Below are 11,659 nucleotides of genomic sequence, written 5' to 3' on the forward strand. Positions count from 1 at the left end.
ATTAGAATTTGGGTGACGTGGATGACAAATTCATTTTGTTGTTAACTGAAATTTGCCATGAAACTCCTTAAAAAGTTGCCAAGCTATAGTTGTAAAACTAAATATAAGTTGCTCCATGACTAAATGAATGTCACAGTATAAAGGCCAGCCTGATGTTCATTTCATTATTAACATGATTAAAGGGATATTTCAGGATTTTTGACATAGTAATGAGTGTGGGTTGTTGATTTCTTGGATTTTTTTATTTTTTTTTATTCATGCAGTCCTGACATTTGAAGAGTTTAGTGGGCTAGTGCTAGGCTAGTGCATGTCTATGGTAACTAGTAGCCTGCATTAAAAACAGCCTGACCCAAGCACAGTGCACCTGAGGGAAATCACTTATAACACCAGACTACCGATATAAATGTCTGTGTTGACTGAATCATTTTTTTTAATATCATCATTTTGCATTTAAAATAACTTATATTTGAGCAGCATCAGCTTCCTGGTTGTAAGCTACTCCAGTAGTTTTAGGCATTAGTACACGTAGAATTCACAAAGGAGCTTTCTACAAATCAGATATGGCAACGTCTGGAGGACTACCTGATGTTTTTGGAGAGGTTTTTAATGCAAGCTACTAGTTACCATAGACACGCGCTAGCTTAGCAATAGCCTAGCACCACTAAACTCTTGAAATATAAGGACTGCATGAACTAAAAAATAAAAAATCTCCAGAAATCAACAATACTCTATCTAACTAGGAAATGAGGCCCTATGTCAAAAACCCTGATATATCCCTTTAATGTTGTTGTTGTTGTTGTTGTTGTTGTTGTTGTTGTTGTTGTTGTTGTTGTTGTTGTTGTTGTTGTTGTTGTTGTTGTTGTTGTTGTTGTTGTTGTTGTTGTTGTTGTTGTTGTTGTTGTTGTTGTTGTTATTATCCTTATTATTATGAAACTAATGCTTGAAATATCTGAATAGTTTATATGATTTTTTTTTTTATCATTGCATAACACTTCATTAATCTTGGCTTACACAACACAATTTAATAATTCTATTACAGAATTTGTGATTCAGCCCATAGCTCTTTATCTCTGTGTCCCCTGATTGCTTTCTTGGCCAGTGCCCCCCCTTTTAACAATAAACACAGGAAGTCTCTGTCACTTTGTAAACCATACACATGGGACAAAAAGCACATTCTAAACTTCCTAGTATCGAGATCCAGAGCACCAGCTGTGAAATATTGCGCGTCACTCCGTAAAATGCACGTTCATGTCAGCTCTGATTGACAATGACAAAGTATTGGGTGAATTTTGGACCGAGCCAAGCTGGAGAGAAAGGTCTTGGGGTTTAAGGGAATAGGAAATACTTTGTGAGTGATTGCCTCTTGTGTGTGCAGTGCTGCTGCATAAAGGGAATGTGTTGGTTCTTAGACAGTAATGTGCCGTTTGCAAAATGACTGTACAATTATGGAGAATGGTACGGCACACCACATGCACATAGAGACTGAGCATCAGTATAACATGTGATTACACGCCCAGGCAGACGAGAGTGTGGATGTAAACGTGATTTAGGTTCATGCAGCATGTGTCAATATATAGGGCCAGGACTATATAGGGCCAGGACTGGTCCATTTTCACTTTTTGCTGTTCTTCGCTCAAGTTTCAGTGCATTTTGCCGCATGAGCTGAAATGTACTTACTAAAACTCACATGAGTCAATGTAACTCGTACCTTTGTTCAGGCTATAGTTGTGTCCTTGGACAAGACACCTGTCAGCAGTGTGTGTTAAATAAATATTTTCACAGACACAAGTCCCCCAAAGCGCTTCACAGGGGCAATTATCCTGGGATAGACTGACAGAAGTATGACTGCTCACTCACACACCACTCACATATACTGTTTAACTTCCAACACGGTGCATATTTACTGTATGTGTTATACAGGCAACAAACTTCCTGACAAACTTTGCCCTGGGACTCAGAATCTCAGCACCCTCTTGCTGCAAGTCACAATCAGTATTTCACTTTAATTACATTACTACAGGAAATTTAATCTTCTTGATCAGAGCGAGATGACTTCATTCTGAATTGTGGACAATTACTTTCACTTGCATCAGCTTGAATCCACGGCGCATTTACTTAGCTGCACTAATGTTTATTTTTTCTGCCTGTCAAGGGCAAGACTGTTCTGATTCAATAAGTCAGCAGAACAATTGATTCATTGTTGATTCATGTTTTAGCAATAGGTAGTCTACTGAAAAAAAAAAGATGTGTGATGTATATGGTGAGCCAGGGTTGAACTATTGCATTAGTGCAGAAAGTCCTCTCTACACTTCTGTTTCAAATCTTCTTTCTTTCTTGAACCAGCAATCCATGTCCAGCTACTTGTCTCATGTTACATTAATCGGCTTACAGACGTTCCCTGAACAATCCCTATATTGTACAAAGTCCCTTAGCTTTTCTGTCTTCTGAAATCTCTTTTTTCCCCCAAATGCCCCCACTGCTAACCCAAATAATCACTCCCACTCCTCTACGTGTATTCAGGCCAGTCACGCATACGCTAGCCAACCCAATTACTGGAAGTTATCCTACTCTCCATGATGCAATATTCTATACGTTGGGAGGCCCTCAGTGGGAATTCAAGCTTAAATATGCATGTGTTCTTTTTACACAATGGTGACCAGCAGATGTTTATTTTGGAGCTCATAGAAAGGTGCATAGTGTTTGTGCTTGAACTCTCACATCCAGACAGTTTCTCTTTGGCCTAAATGGAGGCTAAACATTTACTCCACCAACATGAATACTGTTATACATGGACATATAGATACTCCATAGAAGATTCACACCATGATTACATATAAGCAAACGTACTGCTTCCGTTCTAGTGTTAAAATGATATTTCAGGATTTTTGACATGCTAGGCTAGTGCTAGGCTAGTGCATGTCTATGGTAACTAGTAGCCTGCATTAAAAACCTCTTCAAAACCATCGGGTAGTCCTCCACACGTTGCCATATCTGATTTGTAGAAATCTCCTTTGTGAATTCCACGTGTAGTAATGCCGGCCGCAGGTAAACAAACTACTGTAGATCTGGTAACCGAGCATATCTTTCCGGGGGTCAGCCCTATGTTCCCCGGTACCTATGCTAACCCTTACCTTAGACCTAACCTTAAGGATAGTGGAGCTTACAATCACGGGTATCAAATGGGGTATCCAGCCCACTATCCTTAAAAAACACGTTTGATCGATGCACCAACTCACCTACGCAAAAAAATCGCACTTGGGGAACATAGAACCCAGGGAACATAGGTATATGCACCCATCATTCCGCCGCTGCGTAGCTTACAACCAGGAAGCTGATGCTACTCAAATATAAGTTATTTTAAATGCGAAATGGTTATGTTTAAAAAAAATAAAAATCAGTCAACACAGACATTTATATCGGTAGTCTGGTGTTATAAGTGATTTGCCTCAGGTGCACTGTGCTTGGGTCAGACTGTCTTTAATGCAGGGTACTAGTTACCATAGACATGCGCTAGCCTAGCACTAGCCTAGCACCACTAAACTCTTCAAATATAAGGACTGCATGAATTAAAAATATATATATATATCCAGAAATCAAAAATCCTGAAATATCCCTTTAATAACAGACATCAGCTACCTCTACCAGTGTTATGTTACTGTGTAGTTATTATTCTGCTACTTATATTTATACAGTGACAATGCACAATTTTACATTGGCCAAAAAGATGCTAATGTCCACCAGCAGTACCTGTACAGATTGATGTTACAGTTGATACACTGGAGTAATTTAAGTGTAGAAGTTGATTACAGTTTCAGTAGGGATTTATTTACTTTGTTAATAATTAATGAAAAGGGCAAAACATTTCTTCAATGTATGTATTGAGTAATATTTCAATCCAATGCACAAAAATGTATCACAGAAACATCCTAACCCTAATACTTTATAATGGTATTTATGACAAGAAAATCAATGAAAAAATAAAAGAGCATGACATCTAATGCATTGTACTTGCATTGCGTATGATATGTCCCTGTATGGCTATGGTTATGTCTTTCCTATAAGACGTTCATTTTATCGTTATGTCCCATTTGTGGATGCAGGACCAGTCCCTTGGTGTCAGTGAGACAGCTGAAGGCCTTTCGAGGGATCTTCTCTGGGTCAATCTCATTGTTTTCAATGTGAACTGAGGCCAAAGTGGTTCCCGAGTTTCGAGGATGGCACACTCCCCACTTGCTCACCAGCCTAAAGGGCATATAAAAAGTTTATTTAATCTTCTGCTGCTCATTTTTATTGACAGCAGTGATGAGTGGAACCAATCAATGCTGTGTTATTACATTAGCTTGTGTTCATCGGTGGAAGGTTTGGCGAATGGGAGTTATATTGCCAAATTTACGTGATCGAGTTAAAAGCCGAGTGAGCTTGCTGAGACCTGTGTTTAGCACATTACAGTAGTCTAAACGACTTGTAATAAAAGCATGGATTCAAATTTCAAAGTTGTGTCGAGATAAAACAGGTTTGATTCCACAGTTTGTCCCTGAAGCAGAAACCATCCGGGAGTATTATCTCAGTCTGTGTGAACAAATTAACTCATTCACCTGATCTGGTTGTTGTCCAGCCGGAGCACCTGCAGGTTCTTGAACTGTCTCACACATCGGGGCACCTCTTTCAGACTATTGTTGTCCAGGAGCAGCTCACTGAGTGACCGGTATGTGCCCACAAAGGAGTAACGCTCCACTCCTTGGTTCCCCAAAGCATTATGGGACAGTCGCAGCCAGGCCAACCCGGGACGCAGGTGTCTGAAGGTGAAGGCTGGGACACTGGTGATGTTGTTGTGCTGGAGGTTAAGTTTAACCAGTGGGCGGGGCAGACCAGAGGGTACAGAAGTGAAGTGGTTAAAGGACAGGTCCAGAGATTCGAGGGAGCTGAAAACAACACAGACTTACGTTAGAAAAATTAGGTTCCTACTGCTATTCTAATACAATGACTTCTTCAATTTTTCATCTGTTTTGGAAAGTAAGCTGTAAGTATTCCATCTCCATGCTAAAATGTGTTTCATTTTGAGTTGAACAACAACACTTTTTTTTTTATTATACTGTATCTTTATTGATGTTTAAGATCTGCCTGTGGTTCATTCTTTGCTTTTCTTTCTGCAGTCTTTGCTCCAAAGTGGCTCTGCTGGGGAGTTCAGAGTGAAAGGCTAAACTGTGGGGAGAGCAGCAGGGGGTGTGCCGGAGGGCTGCACACTGCACAAAGGCAAGAGGGCCTCCACTCTGTGTGTGATAGATACGTGTCTAAGACTCAACGACTTATGTGAACTAAAAACCATAGTTAATTAAAAGAAATGTTTGAGATCAAAATCCAACTTAGGTAAATATACAGCATGAAATCTGGCAATTGAGTCCAAAATGTAATTTGGTGCAGTCCCAATGAAGTATAAACTTTGCCAAAGTAAATCAAGCATATGGGATGTTAGAGGCCAGGGAGAACAGAACGGTTGTAAGATTGTAAAAATGTTCATACTAGCAATATAGAAACAGAAAATCAAATAACATTGTTTGGCAAGTCATAAACATAAGCACTGATAAATAAGTAATAATCTGGGGACTCCTGTGAAATCTAGCACATTAAAAATGAAAGTTTGTTGTTTTATGGCTCTGTATCTGCCCATAGTGAGACTGGCTGTATGTAAGGATAACATTGAAAAGTATCTTTACATACAGTAACTGTAGGCAAAGCCAATCTAAAACTTTATCAGTCATGAGGCCTGGGAAACTGCTTTAAAGTTTCAGCACCTGCACGCAGAACCACAACAAACCAACAGTCACCTCTATACAATGTATAGAAGAGCATGTGTACGGTAGAAATTGGATGACTATGAACATATTGCATCTGCTGAACTTGCTTCGTGCTGATTTGTATGCAAAATGGCTGCCAGGAAACTCAGCAGCAGTCCACCACTGTGAGAGCTCCACATGGTATTAATGAGCTTTGGGACTCGCAGTTCTCTCCTCACAAAGCGACCACGTCACAGCTTTTATCACATCCATCTTGCCACCAAAAACTACTGCTATCACATCTACATTTGATGCCTGTCACAACAGAAAATAGTTTTTGGAAAACTGTTAATCATTCACACCAAAAATGCTCTGAAATTATACTTTTTCACCACAGAAAATCACAAACTGCAAGAAAGAAGTATCTACCCTTTAGGTCTCTCTGGACGTCCATTAATTAGTCTGAGCTTGGTTATATTATGGACAAGTGCACACTACACAGTGGTGTGTCTGTCTTACTTTCCATTTGTGCTAAAGCAAGGTGCCAACACAGCTCAGACAGCACCAACTAGAGTCCAACCAGAACCACAGGTAATGCTGCCACACAGAGTCCATGCCAACTGACGAGACAGGCTAAGAAGGCAATGAAAATAAGAAAGTGACGAATGATTAGTGGGGGAAAATATATTTTGCCATTTTTGCCTGCAAATTCAGAGGCTCTGAAAGAATATTACAGTATATTAGTGCTACTGCAGTCTCCCAGTAAGCAGTTAAGTTTTTCGATTCTGATTTCTTTGTTATTCTTGCTGTGATCTAAATGCATGTAAACATTTTCCCTTAATGCGAACAGTGCTTTCTTAACTTTCATTGTCTTTATGAGTGTGGTATTAACAAGTTTACAACACGGTTTCAGATCTGATCTGTTTTCCCTATTTTAAGTTCATCCTGAAAAACATTATTAGAGAGTAACTGAAGCAAAATGTGTTTATGTAAATGTTTTGGTTTAGCCAATTAGTGCTGATTTTGTTTGGGAATAAAGCGTGTCTTATCTGGCTGTGACACAGCATGCACATCCTCAGATCATTGAACCTCCAGTCAATCACCCTGAGCCTGAAGCTAAACCATTATGTTGTAAAATTATCACTGACAGAGAAAAAAGACATTATGTTCTTTGAAGACGTTTACATCGCTGCCAGCTTTGTTTAAGATGTGAGATTAATTAAGAAGACACAAAATATATGTGTTTTGCAAATCTAACTATTTCAGTTGGGAAAAATATTTATTTCTCTCCCATTTATTTCTACTGAATAATGAACTCCCAGTAAGTAGCATTGAACCCACAACCCCCTTGTTGAAAGAGATGCTTATCACGCTGGCGCTGTTAGAGTTAAGCAGGCCAGTTTTATGTCGATATATAAAGATGAAAGCAGGTGTGGAAATAATATTGTGTGTATTGCCCTTAAGCAGACACATTATAAAGTAGAATGAACTATTATGTGATGACTGAATACATTTTTCATTCTGTACCTGTGTTGCAATGGTGTGCAGAGTATATTCCCAGATGACACATATTAAAGTGCTGGCTCTCAGGCCAAACAGCTCTGACCGTATAGTTGGAGCTCTAATTAGGATCCAAATATCCAGACACAGTAGGAGGCAACATTAACATCGACTGGCCATTTGGCTCAACTCAACCACGCAAACGGTAGCTTTTACAAGGCAATTTTGTTGGATTTATACTTTTTTTTCCCCTCAATTTGCCCTATTTTTACTAACTTTTTCTGTACGAAGTTAAACAATTATTATGTGTCTAACCATTTTACATGTTTTCTTTCATGTTTTCATTTTGCAGTGTCAAAGCAATATCCCAAAGAATAAGTAAAAATGGGGGCAATTTGATGACCAGCACTGGACAAAAGTGTGCCCCCTTTGAGGTGAAAAGTTCTCTTCATATTTCTGCCTTGTTCTCAAATGTTCAGACATGGTGCACAGGTTTTTTTTTTTTTTTTGTTCATTTCTTTCCCACTGTGGGTCAAAATGATCCACGAGAAAAAGGGAAAACATGCTGGAATCCACTATAGAGTATATAAATAAGGCACTCTCTCCATACTCACTCCCGCACACGACTCTGTGATTTAGGGGAACAACATACTGTATCTGTGCTGTCTGATGATTCATGACACGGGAATGTGAGGTCCCAGTGAAGAAGAAGATTCTTGCACACTGAACAGGAAAATGAATGGTCAACAAATTGTCATGTTTAAAGGCCTGATGCTGATGATGTTAAGGCAAAGCTACCCTGTGGTTGTATAGGGAAATGTTTTTGACATAGTTGAAAAAGGGAAACACATGTGCACCCTGTGGGTTGCAATAAAAACTAAAATAAAGACAACTGAATGCGGCAAAAAAAAATGATTTAGCCTGTCTTAAATCAAAATAAATGTGGAAAGGCATTTGAAGAGGAACCTAGGCCCTGCAAATGTACTATGTGCAAGACTGTTCGATAACAGGAACTGTTAAAGATATGCTGACAAGGTGAGGTCGCCATAAGAAGATGTATAGTTGGACACCACAGTTAAAGACGGCGGACTCCTTGCTACCCCCTTGTGGCTACTCAAGGCAGTGCATATATTTGAGCCATACCGCGCTTGTCTCCAGGCGTTGTGAGCGATGCCTCTCTCGTTTAGCAGGTTGTGGCTCATGTCCAATACCCTCAGATGGACACAGTCTCTAAGTGCTTCCTCTCTCATCTCTTCGATGAGATTTTCGCTGATCTCCAACTCCTAAAACAAACCAGACAGTTCTGTAAATATTTTCAAAGATTATTTCCCACTCCTTTGTTTCAGAGCCTGTTACCTGGAGAGCGGATGGGAGGCCCAAAGGGAAGGACTTAAAGCGGTTATTGTCAAGCTGCAGGTGTAGAAGGTTCTGCAAAGGTCTGAGAGCCTGAGGTGATACTGTGCCCTCATGAAGGAGGTTCTCTTCCATCTCCAGACTCACAAGGTTTGTCAGGCCTAACACAAACAGGACAGACAGTTCAGGTGTTGCACTTAATTTAGCCATTATGTACAACCTAACTTTGTGGGCCCTTATTACAGTTATTCTATATGCACTGTAGAGGCTTTTTTGGGGGCAAGTTGATTGGGTGAAAAGGGAGGGTTAAGTCTGGTAGGGCATCTGACTAAAACCAGACAAACAGTGATTACTTCAAAAAGACAATTTGCAGATACAGATTGCAGATACAACTTCTATTTTAAAACATCTGAAATGTGTAGCTCTTACCTCTAAAACTGTGAGGGGTGATTGTTCTGAGTCTGTTGCTGTTGATTGATAACATCTCCAAAGATACAGGCAGCTCTGGGATTGTGGTGAGCAGATTATCATCCAAGTTCAACATCTTCAGAGAGGTCAGATTCTGTCAAAGGACCAAAGTGATAAAATGTCAAAAAAAGAAAATGCTCACTTGACTTTCTTTGGGTGCATGATTTGCATCCTGTATTCACCAAACTACACCGAGGATGAAAAAATCCCTTCCACGTCATCCGTCTTGTATTTTTAGTAGCTGTGGTTTATTGCGTCAAGGAAGTGTGGACTCGTGCCTTTTGTGAGTCTGTTATTATCGCAGCATGGCGTACCAAATCAGAGCAATAAACCGGGGGAGTTTTATTTTTCCCATGAATGGCTTTGAAGGGATTTTGCCATTTTTGCAGGAGCAGTTAATATGGTTGCGGATGATTGGGCAGAATGAGATTGGGCAGCCTCACTGTGGCCTGCAGTGGCACAGTGTATGACTGTTTTCATCTTAATGAATGGAGTGGGAGTTTATAAAGATGACATGTAAAATGACTCATAAAAGCAGCACCATCAAGGGAAGCTACACTTTTGCTGGTATTACATTCATAACCTCCAGGGGGCAGGATTCACAGGCCAATATACAGGTTGTATTTTTACTACTCACCGAAAGGGGGCGTTGGTTCAGCGCTTGATCCACCAGATCGTTTTTACTCAGGTCCAGGGAGTTCAGATTCCTCAGGCCAGAAAAGTCTTTTGGTGCAATGTTTTTGAGTCTGTTACCTTAAAAAATGGAAATACAATGATTAATGAGTGTTTGCTGGACAACGCTGATCAGAGCAACAGATTCAATGATTTTGTCATTTAGTTTATGTGAGCAGTGTGTCTTACAGACGCCAGACACACAAAAAATCACCTACAGTACCTACCAGAACCTACAGTAGGCTATATAAGCTGTAACACTACTGCTCACTGACCTGTCATGTCCATTTTGGTGATGTCCAGGCTGGTGATGGATGGCAGCTCAGTTAGGCCTAAGCCCCTGCAGCTGATCTCTCCTTCAGAAATGGCACAGTCAGCTGTTCGGGCCGGTCCCAACGTGCTTTGGATCTCTGTTTGGTTACTAGGGACCTCTGTAGGTTCTTCCTCCTCTTCTTCCTCCTCCTCTTCTTCCTCTTCTTCTTCTTCTTCCTCCTCTTCTTCTTCCTCCTCTTCCTCTTCTTCTTCCTGAGGAGCATAAAGAAACATGTTGCTGTTCACGTTGACTTGTACCAAACACATGTATGGCTGCACTTTACAGCACAGTAGTCTTTCAGTGTTTCCATATTATTACGTTACATTATGTTTTCTGGTCATGTAAAGCCTTAATACAGGTTAAAGGCTGGGGTGATGGGTTTGGATCAATCATATTACAGAGAATTACAAATAAATAAAGTCAAATGGCAGCTATGTCCAGTTTTCAGTTATTAGCATGTAATTTCAAGTTCAAGACACTATGTAGTAGTGTTTTATTATTTAATCCAAAACCTCTTCCTCCTCCTCCTCCTCCTCATCATCATCATCATCATCGTCGTCATCATCATCATCGTCGTCTTCGTCATCCTCATCCTCCTCTTCCTCCTCCTCTACCTTAGTTTTGCTGGCATCCATAAGTCGCTGTTTCTCAGTAAACAGGTCTTTCACTGTAGCCAAGAGTCCACCGGTGGCATTCTCTGTTTTACTTCTCCATCCCTTCAGGGGCTGTGTCAGGCCCAACTGCACACAAAAGAGAAATGGCCACAAACCTGTAGGAGAACGCTGCCACTGAAGTTGTGTGAAGACACTTACGATTCGATATGCGGTGGATGCCACAGGTGCTGCATGCTTTCTGCCCCAGGTGCCTCTCTTATTTCTGATCATCTCCACCTGTTTGAAGTCAGGTCCCCATTGATGATTCTGCTGGTCATCTTTATGTGCCTCTTGTTGCAAAACAAAATGAGTTGGTCAATGAAGTGTCAACTGAATACAAGTTATAAGTAGGATGTGGAGCTTTTGCCAAGTTCAAGTGTCACAAGAAACAGTGTAAAAACTACTTGCCAGTGCACATAAAGGAAAGCAGACCAACACAAGTTACTGTTGTTGGAGATAGAGACCCATAAAGGTCACATTAAATTACTCAAAATTGTAGATTCAAAGATTAAATGTGTCAAATCAGATCAAAAACACTAACAATAAATCTTACCTACTGGGCCATTTGTATCCGAAACATAAGCAGCCAAAGATCTTCCTTTTTCCTTATATGGAAGAACTCTTTCAAACTCATGCGACTCGTGTGATGTGAGAACACTTGTATCACGGTTAGACCAGAAGTCAAAGGCTTGTCCTTCAAAGATCCAACAGCTGAAGGAAATAACAATAATCCACGTTGTAGCCATGAAAAATATTCTTTTTGTTCTTCTTCTTATTCAAAAAAGAGAAGGATCCAAAAATCTTTTAATAACGACAAATCCCTGTAGACTTTCTGTGGTATGACAAAACACAATTGTGGTGCACCTGCCTCCTCCTTGGGTTAAAGTAGAGACAGGACACGACGAGAGGATGGAATATCTAGGAGG

At 40.3% G+C, this 11,659-nt stretch overlaps 1 protein-coding gene across 1 annotated transcript; it reads right to left on the bottom strand.

Annotated features, from left to right (window-relative positions):
- Positions 1-4,055: 4,055 nt before the first annotated feature.
- Positions 4,056-10,991, bottom strand: LOC306964393 (extracellular matrix protein 2; the record flags this gene model as incomplete). The annotated part of the gene is made up of 9 exons (XM_079558386.1): positions 10,893-10,991; positions 10,695-10,820; positions 10,043-10,292; positions 9,733-9,848; positions 9,057-9,189; positions 8,631-8,788; positions 8,418-8,557; positions 4,596-4,922; positions 4,056-4,242 (listed from the first exon to the last, which is right to left on the bottom strand). The coding sequence occupies exons 1-9, from the start codon at positions 10,962-10,964 to the stop codon at positions 4,056-4,058; spliced, it is 1,509 nt and encodes a 502-aa protein (XP_079414512.1). The 5' UTR covers positions 10,965-10,991.
- Between the last annotated feature and the right edge of the window lie 668 nt (positions 10,992-11,659).

This window comes from Gobius niger (genome assembly GCF_951799975.1).
Source record: "Gobius niger genome assembly, chromosome: 6".
Classification (NCBI taxonomy): Eukaryota; Metazoa; Chordata; class Actinopteri; order Gobiiformes; family Gobiidae; genus Gobius; species Gobius niger.